At 43.6% G+C, this 17,431-nt stretch overlaps 1 protein-coding gene across 1 annotated transcript in view; it reads right to left on the bottom strand.

Moving 5' to 3' along the window:
• Positions 1 to 17,431, bottom strand: part of KIF26A (kinesin family member 26A) — a 131,448-nt gene that overhangs the window by 31,640 nt on the left and 82,377 nt on the right. The window contains exon 5 of the mRNA XM_024217175.3: positions 3,383 to 3,566. Within this exon, the coding sequence (XP_024072943.2) occupies positions 3,383 to 3,566 (184 nt within the window). The remainder of the gene's footprint in view (positions 1 to 3,382; positions 3,567 to 17,431) is intronic.

Raw genomic sequence — 17,431 nt, 5'->3', positions numbered from 1 at the left:
TGATGAGCGGGAAGAGTATTAAGTACAATGATGGCAAGAGGAGACAGGATTCTTCAGTTAACAGAGAAGTTACAGGCATCTGCCAACTTTTGTTGTTTGTTAACTGCATTGATATTTAAAGTAAAGAGGGAGAAACAAATGGTTATTTATTCCCATTGCTGTCACCATCACCAGAAAACTCTATCAACCTGAGGCTGTATCTGCCACCCACAAAGAACTAGCAGGTGAAAGGGAAAAATATAAAGGAAGAGCATTGGGATAAATGCCACCAAAGACTACTTGCTCATTATCATTTTGATATGGAAGGATGGAGATATAAACGTAAAGTGTTATAGCACATACATGTGCTGATTCTTTTCCTCTGCCCAATGACTATTATCATTAAGTTAAATGAGGCATCCTTTATGCAGAATCATGATTTTTACAAGCAGCTAAGGTATTTTTGTTTTAAAGATTTTTTTTTAAAAAGTAGTTTTCACAGTGAAGGACTGCTTTACAGCAATGCTTAAAGCAGTGGACACCGGCCGCTAAAAGTCCAGCGGTGCAGCGGGGCTAAGGCAGGCTCCCTGCCTGCCTCGGCCCCACGCCACTCTCGGAAGCGGCCAGCACGCCCCTGAGGCCCCTGGGAGAGAGGGGAGGCAAGGGTCTTCGCGTGCTGCTCCTGCCTGCAACCAGCACCCCCGCAGCTCCCATTGGCCAGGAACGGGGAAGTGCGGCCAATGGGAGCTGCGGGGGCAGTGCCTGCAGAGGGGCAGCGTTCAGAGACACATGCCCCCCTCTCCCCTCCCCAGGGGCCACAGGGGTGTGCTGGCCACTTCTGGGAACAGCGTGGGGCTGGGGCACGCAAGGAGCCTCCAAGAGTTTGCACCACTCATCCCCTCCTGTACCCCAACCCCCTGCCTCAGGCTCAGCCCAGAGCCCCCTCCCACACTCCGAACCCCTTGGCCCGACCCACCCCCAGCCCAAAGCCCACACCCCCTCCCACACCCTAACCCCCTGCCCCAGCCCAGTGAAGGTGGGGGAGAGTGAGTGATGGAGGGAGGGGGGGATGGTGTGAGTGGGGCAGGGTAGATCCTGGGTTGCACTTAAATTCAAAAAGTGATATTGTGTGTAAAAAGGTTGGAGACCCTGGCTTAAAGGGATACTGCCAGATTAAAAATCAAGGGCCAGAGAGACTGGTATAATTGCCTTCTGCACGACCAAGGTTTCTAAACCCAGGCCTTCAACGCCGCACCACAGGACCCTACCATTCAGCTAAAGGTGTAACTCCATGAGTAGGTGGCTGTAGCAGAATGTTATCTTTTAGAATCTATAGTACCAGTTACTACAGGGGAATATGACACACTTCGCCAGTGTGTTACGTACTTCCCTTGTTAGAAGAAGCCCAAGATCCTAAATATTAGAGCTCAGTCTAGTTCTATGCAGAATGGTCGAGCTTTCTAGCAGGGTCTGCTGTTTTCTATCAGGGTCAGGGGCAGCTTTAGCATTTTTGCCGCCCCAAGCATGGCAGGCAGGCTGCCTTTGGCGGCATGCCTGTGGGAGGTCCCCAGTCCTGTGGATTCGACGTATCCGCCGCCGAATTGCCACCGAATCTGCGGGACCAGCGGACCTCCTGCAGGCATGCCGCCAAAGGCTGCCTGACTGTCGCCCTCGCAGGGACCGGCAGGGCGCCCCCCACAGCTTGCCGCCCCAGGCACGTGCTTGGAGTGCTGGTGCCTGGAGCCGCCGCTGATCAGGGTTTTGCTCTTTGATTAGCTGCCCCCTAGGGTGACCAGATGTCCCGATTTTATAGGGACAGTCCCGATTTTGGGGGCTTTTTCTTATATAGCCAACTATTACCTCCCACCCCCGTCCCGATTTTTTACACTTGCTATCTGGTCACCCTACTGCCCCCCGCTCTGCTCCATTCTGCTTACGGACAGAAAAGTGATCTGTACAAGATTATCTTAAATGCAGGATTCCCCTGACATTTTACTGATCTGGAATCCTGTATGTGATCATGAGTTATATTTGGATTATCTATTTGAGGATACTGGACAAAACAGAACTCCCCTCAGCAAAATGAGTGGTCGTAGTTAATACTACCAGCTCCACCAAAAGGGATGGGAGGAAGGTAGGGCCATTGTCAGATTTGGCCGGCTATGGGAGGGTGCACAGTCTGAAGCCCTTTAAGGTGCACAGAAACAGCCCCCGCGAGCATTTGCGAGCTCTAGGGACACTGTCTTTTATAAGTATCAGAGGGGTAGCCATGTTAGTCTGGATCTGTAAAAGCAGCAAGGAGTCCTGTGGCACCTTATAGACTAACAGACGTATAGGAGCATGAGCTTTCGTGGGTGAATACCCACTTCTTCGGATGCATGTATTTTATAAAACATAATATCTTGCTGAGCTCCCCCAAAGGCAACATAACTCTGCACTATCCCTAACACAAGGATGTGGCTTAATGCCACAACTTAGCCCTAAGTCTGCAGGAGAAGAGGCAGACAGGGTAAAGGGCATATGTTGCAAATGTTGCATGTAGAAACAGTCTCTTAAATTCTCCCTTCCCTCGGCACTGACTCCCAGCTAAGAGGTACTAAACTACTTGCTAATTTATTGCATTCAAAAATTCATCTGCCAGCTTCTTATCAAATATATGGAAAAAAATCAGGGGCAGAAATCATATTCACATTTGTAAAATGTCCAGCCTCTTAAAAAACCTGTCTCATAGAAGGGCAAAGCTGCAGTCATTTCCCTTCCATTTAGCAAAAATACAAGGGCAAGAACCTTTATCTCCTTCAACTCATTGATTTAACAGAATACAATACAACTGAGTATCATTTAAAAGTACTTAGGCAGACTATTTATTTATGTTAACGTTGATTTGTATGGTTACTTGAGGTGCATTTTTAACTCTCCTCTGCACGTTAGGTATGTTAGGTCCATCTTGAAATATTAATCTCTTGTAACCTATGTAAATAAGTATTCAGACACTGTAGCTTGTGCTTTTAACATGTCAGAAATGTACATAAAACTAAATAATTGTCTTACATTTTAATTGATTTTGTTTAAGTAAAATTTGTGCAAAATTTACAATTTAGCACTTGTAAAAGATGCCAGATGTCCATGGCTGGAGGCGGAAGGCCTTTTTCTCCTCTCACTTATTCCTCTCCTTTCACCTTTATGAAGTTGACACTTGTCCACTGGAATCTGGACAGAGGCCATTGACTCATTTTTATAGGCCACCCAAGAGCCAACTCGCAGTCACATCTAAACAGATGTGCAAGACTCTGTATCCCAGCACCACTCCCCTGAGCCACCCAATCCCTGCCTCTATGCTTTAAAATTTATGGCTCTTTAAAGTTAGCTAGGAAATTGTAAAGAGACTGAGATCTCCAATTACCTTTCCAATGCCAGGGTTGTCCTTGATTTTTGACACCGCTCTCAAAAGGCATGGCGGTGCTGGGGGAGAGCATAACTGCAGTATGCCACTAAAGTTGGTGGCATAGACAGAGAAGTCGTGAGAGCGTGGCAGGGGCGGATGGTACTTCTTTCTCTTCGAGGACAGGTTAAGCTTCTGTGCTGCTCTGTATAAAGTAATATCAAGAAAGGACAATGTTACTATGAGCTCAATGCAATTTAGAGCAGTAAAACAGATGTTCATTGTCATCACTGCCTGTTTAACAAATCAAGTCATTTCATTCTAATCAGATTTCATAAGGACACACCATCAGGAGACTAATCGAAGGAAATATGGGCAGAAATATGGTTGGCAAGATATTCATTTAATTTCTCCCCCAACAGAGTTCCAATTATAGTTTTAACTTTTTTTCCAACAGCTTGACAGATGAGTCCAAGACTGCTGAAATCTCACTGACATCATAAAAACCTAAAATCATCCCCTTGTCACTAGCAGGACCAGATGGGCTTTGCTGGTGATAACATTTATGAAAGTGATGTTTTGTACGCTAACAAGTTACCCAATACAGAAAAATGACATTCCAATAGACTGCAAATCAGATGAGTGCAAGACTCTCTACCATTGGCTGCATTGAAAACTGTTAGATAAAAGAGAATCCCTTCAAGACAGATTTGTTTTTCCCCCTTAATTCCATTTTTCCTCATTAAAAGGAAAATCCGTTAAAGAGACATGCTTTAATGTGCCAAACAACAATGATCCTGCTTTTGAAATGCAGAATTTCAAAACACAAAAGATGAAGAAGGAAAACATTTAAAACATACAATTAAAATTGTAACTCTGTTCTTTGTGAATAAGAATGGGATTAGAATCAAGGTTTCTGCTAATCCTTAATGATGGCACCAAGCAGGATATCAATGAACCAAAATAAAACTTAGGCTCTAGAGCAAAACCCATATGTTCTAAAAATCAACCTGTGAACTTAAAACAAGAGATACATTCATGTGCATGTTCCACATGCCTAGGGAGTGAAATCCTGGTTCCACTGAGGTCACTGGGAGTTTTGCCACTGACTTCAGTGGCACTAGGATTTTACCCATTCTGCTCACCAGTTTTCCAGTGTATCCACGGGCTGCAGATCTGAACACTTTTATACGAGTAAATCTCCCAACTTCACTGGCCAGATTTCCTGAATAAGGAGTGTGGGATCTGACCCAGAGACCATCAGTGGAGAGCACACAGAGACACATTCTGCAACAGTGCCAAGAGATGCTCAATTTAATGTCTGTACCACTATTAAGATTAAAATAAGTAAAGATGCAATAAGTTACAGTGCTGACACCTTTGGGCCCAACCTTACAAGCATTCCACCAAAGTCAAAGGGAGTTCTGAAGATGGATCATTCACTGGATTGGGCCCATTATACAAAAGCCTGTCACTCTAAAGTCATTATTTTATGAGTATGAGCCAAGTATTAATCATTTTATTGTTAATAATTTACACTTGTATCACACCTTTCATCCAAGTATCTCAAAGTACTTTACAAACATTTGGTCTGGCAACACACCTATTAATCAATAATTATTATACTCGTACAAATGGAGAAACTGAAGCAGAGAGCGGTTACGAGACAGATTGTGTCACAAGGGGTGGCACATAACTGCCCTGGTCCCAGGATTATCTCTAGAATATGGCACAAAGTTATACAGCTTGTCAGTAGCAGAGCCAGGAATTAGAATGCAGATCTCTTAGCTCTAAACAATAGATTGTGTTCTCTGTACAGAGATCAGCACAATGACCGGTTGCATTTCTTCATAACATAAAAGCAGCAAACTCCAGGCAATCATAAATGCCAATGAACGTCTATATTCCCACTGGACTTTCTAAGCAGTGATAATGAACCCTTAAGTTTTCAGTAGCAGTGCAGCCTGAGTTAGCTGCACAAATCCCATCATGGGAGTTATGCTGCTAAAATCCCATTCATTTCTGAAAATGCATCTCTAAATTCTGAAGCAGGATATGAGACAAACCAATTGCTCAGGAGCACAATAGTTGCAACTGTAAATTTAAAACGTAAATGTGTCCTAAATATATGGTTTGACTGTATAGCAAAGAGACTCAATCTGTTGGGTATGTCCATTGTGGTACCACACTTGGCATTACTTTCTGTAGCCAAGCAGCAAGCAGCTCTTGTAGTTATTTAATCATATTGCTGATTAATATGAAAGATAATGTTTATTTCTTTGTTTTCACACTATGATCCACTGCAGAAATTATAAAAACAGCTCTAGAGAATGTCTTCAAATTACAATCAAGGTATACATGAAGTCCTGATGAAATACTTATTATTTCCATAAAGTCTGCTGCAGGAATCCCCTTGGAAATCATATGTGAAAGAGAACGGGATATAAAGAATGGCCTTACACATCCCATGTTTATTCAGGCACCCAGATCAAGTGCTAATAGATAAGTTAAGGTGCACAAAAAAGGCCATACTGAGGTGTGATATCTCCCAAAAGAGCCAGCTTACAGAAGGCTGTCCATTTAAAGAGGCAAGTGAAAGACAACACAACCGGGCCTAACCTTTTAAGTTATCATATGGAGAAAGAACAAATTTCCCTTGTATAGTACACACACTGTGCATCTCCACCATTCGTGTAATTTAAACAGGCACAGTGCCATACGTTAGATCAAGCAATTAAGTGTTTTAGTACTGATATATTCTCTTCCTAAGAATTTGGAGCAGAATACTTATTGGAAATTTGGCACAGGGACTGCATGTCCACACAGGGAGTCAGAAAAGAAGAAAAGGAGAGGAAGTGGAATAGCTGTCCTAGAGAATAATCAGCATTATAACAAGGACCAGGGCACTTGCAGTACTAGATATTTTTATGAGGCCTGTGTTTATAGAGCATCTTTTCTACCCAACAAGCACCCCAAAGTGCCTGCGTACTGTAATCAAAGTTTAGTGAGTTACACCTGCACACACATTCATGCCCAAAGCTGAAATGCAACCACTTATGGGATGGAACCATCACAGACATTCTGCAGCAGCCACATCAGTGTTTTCAGAAGATGAAAGTAATGGATCCAGCTGAAAAGGCATGAGGGATTTAGATAAGTGAAATGTAATGATCAGCATTTGGAATTGGATAAAAGAGTGAGCTTTTCCTGAGCCTCAGTTCTTGCAATGAGTGCCATCAGTCCATTAAAGATCACAATTGGTCAGAATCTTAGTAATGTATATCGCAGTCCAAAGCCAGCAGTGCAGTACACTTAATACCAGACTTGGACTTCAACACCAAGCCTGAGGGAGCAGTGCCACGTACTGAGTCCCCAACATCACTTCTTGCAGCACCAGCATTCTGCTTGGTGGTCTCCCATCCAAATCCTAAGTAGGCCAAAACACAGCCCAGTCTGGTATGGCTGTAGGCCTGGATAAATAGCAAAACCGCATCAGACTTCACCAACACTGCTTATTCAGGAAAATTCATAACAGCGTATATATTCATAAGAAACTACTTTTGAAATGCTTAAGAATGCTGGATTTTCCATAACTTGTACCCAACAGACCAGTACTGAACATCTGACTTAAAGTTTCAGCCAAACCCTAGCCCAGCATTCCTTTTTGCAGGTCTAATTTGTGCCCACAAAATTGCTCCTGCAAAAGGGAAAAATTAGCTTTTGAAAATTCTGCCCTTTTGTATCTTGGGAGGCAGCACAGTCTACTGGTTAAAGCACAGGGGCGGGCATTAGGAGAGCTGAATTCTGTTCTCAATTCTACCACCACATTGTTGGGTGACCTTTGGTGACTCACTGAGCCTCAGTTTACCAACCTAGAGAATGGGGCTAACAATGCTTACCCTTCTTTATAAAGCGCTTTGAGATCTATGGAGAAAATCATTATGTAAAAGCTAAGTATTATTATCATTTTTCTATGATGGTTTTCCAGGTACTGTATTGAGGAGCTTTACTATAAACACATACTCTCACTCTCCCCTCCCCCATCCCAGCCCCTTTTCCTTTTCCCCACCTAACTTATGTTGTTTATCTAATCCTCTATCAAAAATCCTTGCAATGGAACTAAGTCTTGGACTCCGCACTCTCATGCCTCTCTCCCTTTCCAATTAAAGCTACTGAGACACTGGTGTATATTATTTTTCCTTCTAGCTGTGAGATCTACTGGCTGCATTTTGCTTAACTCTTTTCATCTTTAATAGAAGTTGTCTTTTAAGACACTCTGGAGAGTTCTTTCCTCATAGCTAAGTGTCATGGCAGAAAATAAAACTAATATATGGCACATGAAGGAGCACTCAAATATCAAGTGACAAGGGACAGTCTCTAACCTACTCTTTCCTCCACACAATTTACAGAATATTAGGTTTTCTGCTGTGCATGGATGAGGCAACAAGGCAAAGGATAAGAAGATCAATTAGTTAATGTTTAGCACCTGGGGAGCAAGGATGTACAATAAACGGAGCTACAAACCCTACCCACTAAAAGAAATACACATTTTTAAAAGTTACTGTGGCATTTCAGACATTTAATTGTACAGTAAAGGCTCTATACCAGGGATCGGCAACCTTTGGTATGCGGCCCGTCAGGAAAATCCGCTGGCAGGCTGGGACGGTTTGTTTACCTGCAGCGTCTGCAGGTTCGGCCAATCGCAGCTCCTACTGACCGCGGTTCGCCGTTCCAGACCAATGGGGGCTGCAGGAAGCGGTGTGGGCCGAGGGAACGTGCTTTAAGAATACTGATTCTTAAAGCTTAAATTCACCAAACAATCTATGGACATTATAGCTGTGAGAGTAAGTGCCATAATTGCACTCCCTTGTAATGCATATCGATATCATTAAAAAACAAACAACCAAAAACACCTAATATAGAGGCTTTATTGAAACTATGTGCATATGTAATGCCTTTCCTCAGAAGATTCCAAAGCATTTTACAAACATTTCCTCACAGCAGTATTCTTAAGCTTACCATTATATACATTATGTAGATGGGTTAATTGAGGTATAGACAATTTAAGTGACGTGCCCATGGTAACAGAGCAAATCACTAGCAGTCAGGAATAGAATCCAGGAGTCCTGATTCTAGCTCTTAAGCCACACTGCCAAAAATAAACTACAGAAGATACATTTCATTACCAGTAATTACTTAGATTTTTAACAGAGCTTTTGCACTCTGTTTTCAAATCTATATTATTTATCCATATCTCTCAGAGATCATTTTTGTTTATTATTTGCATAGCAGTGGTTCCTGGAGGCTTCAATGGGGGATCAAGGCTAGGGATGAGCTGGAACTGTAAAATTTCAGTCCATATACTAAACAGCCTTCATTTTGAAGTGTTCACAGGCCGTGTTTCGGTTTGGCCCATTACAGATATTTACAGAGAAATTTTTAATCTGGATTCTGAACCCCCTCCCACCCCAAAAAAAAGTTTTTGGAGTTTTGGATCTGGGTTACTCTTTATTATTTCTACTCTCTATTCAAAAACCATACTCATTTGTTCTTCCCCAATTCCCATCCAACAATGCCAGAACAAATTTAGCAATTACTACTGTGTTGTTTAACAGCTATTCTTTTACCTGCTTCCCACTGCACAGCAACTTGAAAGGAAGCACCAGGAAAAGTCACAGAGCCCGTCTTTGTATCTGCAGTTCCAGTTATTGTTTCCTTAATTACTCGTCAATACTGACAATAAATAGACGGATGTCCTTACAATACACCCTCTAGCAGTCTACCCTGAGCCTTCCGCAGCACACAGATAAACTTTGTTGGCATTATTACTAATATTATTGCTATTTGTATTTGATTTGTCCTTCTAAAATTGGAACTGTAGCACAGTACACTTGCTGCAAAAAATAAAAAAAAATAAAAAATCCCACATAACATTGGCCTGGTCTTCCTATAATAATTTTTAACAAAACTCTGAGAATGTCTACAAGTTAAATGAAAGATTTCCAACCCCAGACATCCATAAGAACATATGAGTGGCCATACTGGGTCACTCGATGGTCTATCTAACCCAGTGTCCTGTCTTCTGACAGTGGCCAATGCCAGACTCTTCGGAGGAAATCAACAGAACAAGGCAATCAAGCGATCCATCCCCTGTCATCCAGTCCCAACATCTGGCAAACAGAGGGTTAGGGACACACACAGTATGGGGTTGCAGCCCTAGCCATTTTGGCTAATAGCCATTGATGGATTTATCAAATTCCATGAATTTATCTAAATTCTTTTTTTGAACCCAGTTATACTTCTGTCCTTCACAACATTCTCTGGCAACTAGTTCCAAAGATTAACTGTGAGTTATGTGAAGAAGTACTTCCTTTTGTTTGTTTTAAACCCACTGCCTATCAATTTCATTGGGTGACTCCTGGTTCTTGTGTTACGTGAAGGGGTAAAAAACACTTCCTTATTCACTTTCTCCTCATCATTTATGATTGTATAGACCTCTATCATATCCCCCTTTATTGTCTCTTTTCTAAGATGAACAGTCTCAGTCTTTTTTAATCTCTCCTCATATAGAAGCCATTCCACACTCTAATCATTTTTGTTGCCCTTCTATGTACCTCTTCCAGTTTTAATATATCTTTTTTGAGAAGGGATGACCAGAATTGCATGCAGTATTTAAGGTGTGATCGTACCATGTGTAGAGATTGTTTATGAAAGACTGATTTGGAGATGCTCCCTCATAAGGGACTGTGTTCTGAGTTTGGGAATTTGGAGATGTGCCCTAGAGGCAGGGGTTGGGAACACCACATGGCTGTGTGCAGCAGTTCACCAGAGATGCTCTCCAGTTTGTTTTATTAACATTTTATTCTTTTCTCATTCACAGGTTTGTTATTTAATGAACCCCAAGATCGTCACACGGCATCAGAAGGGCTGAATGAGAAGGAAACTGCAATCACTTTGAAGTTAACTCCTGCATTTGCAACTGAAAGCAGAGACAAAGGGAGGTACCAGAAAAGCACATGGAGCACCAGGCACAGAAGTTTGTGTGTGTATTTTGAGTGCCAAAGGAGGCGACACCAATTTTAGGCCTGGCCGCATGTGAGAAATTCAATCTGGTAAAACGTGTGCTCTCACTACAAGAGCATACTGAACTTTGCTATGAGGCACTCTTTTCAGGAATATCGTTATCTGTTTCAAGATTTGGGTTGCTTGCAAGGTGAACATACAATCCGGCAGGTACCTCCAGTTATCCATCCATATAGAAAGGTGCCATTTGCACTCCATGATAAACTCAAGGCTGAGCTTGCAAGCATGGATGCAATGCAAGTAATACAAAAATTTGAGGAGCCAACAGAATGGTTGAGCTCCCTCATCATTGTGGAGAAAAGTAATGGCCAGCTATGTATATGCTTAGATCCCCGAGACTTCAACAAGGCTATAAAAAGAGAACATTTCAAACTACCAAGCAGAGAAGAGATTATGGCTCAATATTTTAATAAACTGGATGCATCCCCACATTTTTGGCAGCTACAATTAACTGGAGAAAGTTCCAAACTATGCACATTTGTAAGATACAGATTCTCACACTTACCCTTTGGCATAGCTTCAGCACCAGAAGTGTACCACAAAACCATACATATGATCTATGGACATATTAATGACATAATCGTCTGGGGCTCAACGAAAGAGGAGCATGATCGTAGACTTTGAGAAGTCCTAGTTGCAACTAGAACTGCAAACCTCAATCTAAATAGGGAGAAGTGTTTTAGGGGTTACAGAACTGACTTTTGTTGTGGATATTATTTCCAACAAAGATGTAAAACCTGATAAGATGAAGATTTCAGCCATTGAAATGATGCCACATCCCCAGTCAAAGAAAGTTGTCCAAGGGTTCCGAGGAATGGTTATTACCTCAGTAAATTCATACCTAATCTATCCACAAAGCAGCAGCTTTGAAAAAACTCCTAGGGAATAAAAATGAATGGTACTGGGGTGCAGAAGAGGAAGAATCATGGGAAGGTTTAAAACAACAACTGATACAAGAAGCTGTGTTGAAGTTCTATGCACCTGGAAGGTCTATTAAAATTTCAGCAGATTCTTCACAGTCTGGGTTAGGTGCAGTGATTTTACAGAAGCATGAGGATTGTTGACAACCAGTAGCATATGCATCCAAATGACTGACTGACAGGCAGAAACCTGATATGAACATATCAAGAAGGAGCTTTTAGGAATATTGTTGCCCTGTGAGAGATTCAATCAGTATATTTATGGACAGACAGTGGAAGTTGAAACAGACCACAAGACCCTGATAGTGTTATTTAGCAAACCGCTATGACTGTACCTTATGGATTCAAAGAATGATGACAAAGCTGCAAAAGTATGAGTTGGTTGTGATCTACATGCCCGGTAAATTCATGTTCACTGCAGATGCACTTTCCAGAGCAGTGGTTTCCACAAAACCAGAGAAGACTAGAGACAGAGATGAAAGCCTATGTAGATCGGATTATAAAGTCAATTCCCATAGCTAACAGGAAACTACAACAAATAAGAGGAAATGGAGAAAGATGAATCATTGGGGATCCTTAAAGAAGTGATAATTAAAGGGTAGCTTGAAGAAATAAGCAGTTACTGTCCATGTATAAGAGACTATTGGAATTGCTGACATGAATTTACTGTGATAGATGGGGTGATTTTCAAGGGCAGTAAGGTTGTATTTCCAATGAGTCTCCAAAAAGAAATGCTACAGAAGACCCACGAGGGTCATTTAGGAATTGAGAAGTGCAAACAATGAGCAAGAGGTGCGCTGTATTGGCCGTGGATCAATCATGACATCACTAATCTGGTAGGAAACTCCTTTTCCTGCTTGAAATACAAGCCATGCCAACAAGCAGAGTCACTGAGACCTCATGCAGTTCCACAAAGGCCTTATGAGAAAGGTCGTCACTGACTTATTTACCTGGTGATCAAATAATTATTTAACAGTCACAGATTATTATTCTCTGTATCCAGAAATTTGCACACTGCACAGTACTAACAGTAAGTCAGTGATAGCCGGCATGAAGGGAATCTTCTCCAGACAGGGAATTCCAGATAAAAAGTCTTTAGCGATAATGGGCCGCAATTTTCCAGTGCAGATTTTAGGCAATTTGCCATAGATTGGGATTTTCATCACAAAACATCAAGGCCAAATTACCCCCCATCAAACGGACTTGTGGAAAGGTCTACAGATAGTAAAGAACCTTATGCAAAAGACTTTTGACAGTGGGGATGATTGGTATAAAGCTGTATTGATTTACCGAAGTACACCTCTGGAGAATGGCTTTTCTCCACCTCAGCTGTTAATCGGAAGAAGGATCAGATCTAATTTACCAATTACTGAGAACTTGCTGAAATCTCATAACAATGAAACCATACAGAAGATGAAAGAAAATCAGAAGTGGAAGCAGAAATATTATTTTGACAAATGGGCCCGTGATAGCCTGTCTCTTAACTCAGGTGATAGAGGTGTGATTCCTCAGGCACACTCTAATACTTGGGGCCAAAGGAGTACACTTCTACCCCGATATAATGCTGTCCTTGGGAGTCAAAAAATCTTACTGCATTATAGGTGAAACCGCGTTATATCGAACTTGCTTTGATCCGCCGGAGTGCACAGCCCCGCCCCCCCCCGGAGCACTGCTTTACCGCGTTATATCCGAATTCATGTTATATTGGGTCGCGTTATATCAGGGTAGAGGTGTACCATTAAAGAACAGCTGCATCCAAGGTCTTATGTAGTCCAGATAGACCAGAGGGGGCACATTTCGACGTAATCGAAGGGATCTATGAGTAATCCCAGAAAGATCCAACACATTGACAGCTGATGTGGATTCTGGCATTTCCCATCTGACTGATCCTTGATCATCAATGCACAAAGGAGAAACTGTCAAGGAACAAGAGAACAACTCAGACTCTAATGAAAGGCTGATACCGAGAGGATCAGAGCGGGAAATTAAACATCCTGAAAGACTCAGAGAGATTTGCTAACCTGCCAGGAGAAGGGGTATTTGAGGAAAGTGAGTGGTAAATACTCACTCCAGAAAGATATGCTGGTAACCTCTCCTCTCTAGGTAGTTGACACATTGGGTTTATAGAAATGTACTAGATGGGTTGAGAATTTAATGTATGTGTTATTAGATAGTTAACTGCTTTTATATATGAATATAAGAGTTAATTATTTTTTCTTTAAGATGTAGAGATATGTTTATGAAAGATAGTGATATGGAGACATTCCCTCATAAGGGACTGTGTTGTGAGTGTGGGAATTTGGAGATGTGCCCTGGACGCAGGGGTTCGAAACTCCACGTGCTTGGTGCAGCAGTTCACCAGAGACACTCTCCAATTTGTTTTATTAAAGTTTTATTCTTTTCTCATTCACTGGTTTGTTATTTAATGAACCCCAAGATCATTACACCATGGATTTATATAGTGGCCTTATGATATTTATTGTCATATTATCTATCCCTTTCCTTATGGTTCCTAACATTGTTAGCTTTTTTGACTGGCACTGCACATTGAGTGGATGTTTTCAGAGAACTGTCCACAGTGACCCCTTGAGTGGCACAGATTTCTATATTCAGTTCATTTCTTGGCTGACAGTAGGCTCTGTCTACACAAGACTAGATTAAGGATAAATGAGATATATTAAGATTAACGGATACTGCATGTTAGAGCTCAATAGGACTTGTATCCTTCAAAAAAAACTTCAGGATCTTGCTCTTCGTGTTCTCCCAACCCCTTTTCTCATCCTTTCCATGAACAACTGATTTCTTCCACAATCTCTGGGCCAAATTCTCAGATGAAGAAAAAAAATCAGCAGAGCTGTATTTATTTCAATGGACCTCTGCCAGTTTTACCCCTAGGATATTGCTCCCTAATGAGATGGCGCATTCCAGCCAGCTGGCCATTAGCAATCATACAGACATTAGGGCTTGTACTCCTACTCCATCCCAATTCCCTCTGGCTGGGGGGCCTGAATCCAAATGATCCTTGCTTAATAATAATGATAATGCTCACTACTTAGCACTTAGATAGCATTTTACATATTCAAAGTACTGTATGAACATTCATGAGTTAATCCTGACAAGAATTCAGTGGGTTTGTCTCTACGAACACTTAGTTCGCAGCAAGCTGGGGTGTAACTCTACCTGCACTAGGCTGCCGTGCACGAAGTGAATCCTGTTGCCATTTACTAAGAGTTCCTTAGTGCACTTCGATCTACTCCTAGCTCAAAGCAAGGCAGATCAAAGCACACTATGGCCTTGGCTACACTCGGGACTTCACAGCACTGCCGGCTCTGATTATACTGGCGCTTTACAGCGCTGTACTCGCTGCGTTCAGGGGGGTGTTTTTTCACACCCCTGAGCGCAGCAAGTTGCAGCGCTGTACACTGCCAGTGTAGCCAAGGCCTATGGAACTTTTAGTGTATGTCAGCAGGGTCACATGGACACTTACTGTTAGGGTTGCCAACTTTCTATCTGCAGAAAACCGAACACCCTTGCCCTGCCCCGCCCCTTCTCCAAGGCCCTGTCCCCGCTCACTCCATCCCTTCTCCCTAAGTCGCTAGCTCTCCCCCACCCTCGCTCACTTTCACCGGGCTGGAGGTGCGGGCTCGGGGAGGGGGGCGGAGATGAGGGGGTTGGGGTTCAGGAGGAGGTTCCAGGCTGGGGGTTGGGGGTCAAGAGGTTCAGAGTGTGGGAGGGAGCTCCAGAGCTCCAGGCTGGGATAGGAAGCTGGGATGTGGGAGGGAGTACGGGCTCTGGGCTGGGGGTGCGGGCTCTGGATTGAGGCCAGAAATGTGGGGTTCAAGGTGCGGGAGGGGGCTCTGGGGCAGGACAGAGGGTTGAGGTGTGGGAGGGGGTACGGGCTCTGGGAGGGAGTTTGGGTGCGGGAGGGGGCTCAGGGCTGGGGCAAGCAGTTGGGGCATGGGCAGGAGTCGGGAGTGCAGGCTTCGGGCAGCGCTTACCTCAGGCAGCTCGCGGGAAGTGGCGACATGTCTCTGGCTCCTAGGTGGAGGGGTGGCCAAGCAGCTCCGTGCACTGCCCCAGCCTGCAGGCACCACCCCCACAGCTCCCATTGACCGCAGTTCCCAGCCACTGGGAGGTTGTGAAGCTGGCGCTTGGGGCAGGGTCAGCGCGTGAAGCCCCCATGGCCGCCCCTATGCCTAAGAGCCAGAGGGAGATGCTGGCAGCTTCCCTGGAGTCACGCAGAGCCAGGCAGGCACCCTGCCTGCCCTGATACAGGCAGCCAACCGGACTTTTAACAGCCCAGTCAGCGGTGCAGACCAGAGCCACCAGAGTCCCTTTTCGACTGGGCGTTCTGGTGGAAAACTAGACGCCTGGCAACCCTACTTATAGTATGTCTACGCTGCAATTAAAAACCCGCCACTGGCCCATGCCAGCTGACTCGCGCTCAAGCTAAGTGGCTGTTTAATTGCAGAGTAGACGTTGGGGCCCAGGCTGCAGCCCGAGCTCTGGGACCCTCCCACCTCACAGGGTCCTAGAGCCTGGGCTCCAGCCAAGCCTGAATATCTACACTGCAGTTACACAGCCCCTTAGCCTGAGCCCAAGTCAGCTTGCACGGGCCAGCAGAGGGTTTTTAGCTGCAGTGTAGACATACCCTTAGCGTGTGGCAAGATAGTGTGAGATAGATTTACACCCCAACTTGCTGTGAACTAGTGTTCATATAGATGGTCCACAGATGAACAATGAGTCACTGGTACAGAGGGATACAGAGTTCCTGGATTACGCTTTTATGCTCTGCCCACTAGAACATGCTTAATATGACTGTCTTGTTTACACAGTCAATCACTGACAATAAGACTTTTCTCATATTAGAATCTTCAGGCAGGCATGGCTACCAAACATTTGTTTATTTAGCCAGTCAGTCAAGCAATGAACAAGCAATTAGTGCCAGCTATTTCCGTGGGTCACCTTGCTCAGCGGACAATTCTGCATTTGGATCACAATGTAAGGCATCAAAGGGTGGCTTTTTTAGAAGGGCTGCCTTTAATGCAGTTTGATAGAGATTTATAAGATGTCAAACCACATCCTTCCCAGCCAATACTATAGGGAAGAAGTTTAAGGTTAAGTTCCTGCCCTGCCTCTTACAATTGCTCCATGAGGTAGGATAACCCTGCCTTCCAGGTTTAAATTTAGCTCTCTCACTTGGAGCGGGGGCTATCATCTACTAAAATCAGAATGGCAGAGAAATCAACTAAGTTCACACAGTAGAGGCCCGATTCTGCTCACAGTGAAGTGAATGACAAAATTCTCATTGATTACTGTGGTATCAGAATCAGGCTCTCTCACACTTAGGCATGTTTCAAAGCCATGCAGAGATGGGGCCTTAATCATAGGAGGCAAATGGCTAAGAGGTACCTGAATTCAAGCACACCAGGACCATTTCTAAAGCATGGACAGTTCTTAGGCTAAATCCTGAGCTGGTGTGAATTGAGATTTTTCCCGTGACGTCAAAGGAGCTACGCTGATTTACACCATTTCAGGACCTGACCCCTTCCTTCAACTGGGCAACTGTACTTTATTTGTTAAACAGCAGTGTAGATGGCATCCAACCACACAGGCGTTCCAGCAGAACTGTTTTCAAGAACTCAAGAAATACACATGAGATTTGTGTACACAGACCTAAGGAATCATCACAGTATTATTCTTAGGAGCCATACTTTTTCCACGTCAAAAATTATGGGCCAAATCCTCAACTGCACTGAGTGTAAGGTTCAAGCAATTTTTCTGCTCCCCCAAAACTCTGCCAGCTAGAGTCAAAAGAGCCAACTTCGGTTGTTGTGATGCTGGTTCTATGCTACCCAAGGGCTCCTCATGGGGAATCCTCAGGGCAGCTTTCTGGCTGCTGTGCATTGCCTCTGCAGCCAGAGCCAAGACTGAGAAACTGGCTGTATAATTTATACTCCGTGGTAGCAGCCAGTAACTATGCCCTGCTTCTACCTAGTCTAGCTCTGCTCACAAATGCTGTAAAATGAAATAAGCACAGATGTAAACATTGCTGTACTTCTGTACT

The sequence above is a fragment of the Terrapene carolina genome, unplaced genomic scaffold, assembly GCF_002925995.2.
Source record: "Terrapene carolina triunguis isolate 2854851 unplaced genomic scaffold, T_m_triunguis-2.0 Scaffold189, whole genome shotgun sequence".
NCBI classification, from domain to species: Eukaryota; Metazoa; Chordata; order Testudines; family Emydidae; genus Terrapene; species Terrapene triunguis.
The sequence above is the reverse complement of the archived record's forward strand: the minus strand, read 5'-3'. Positions and strand labels throughout refer to the sequence as shown.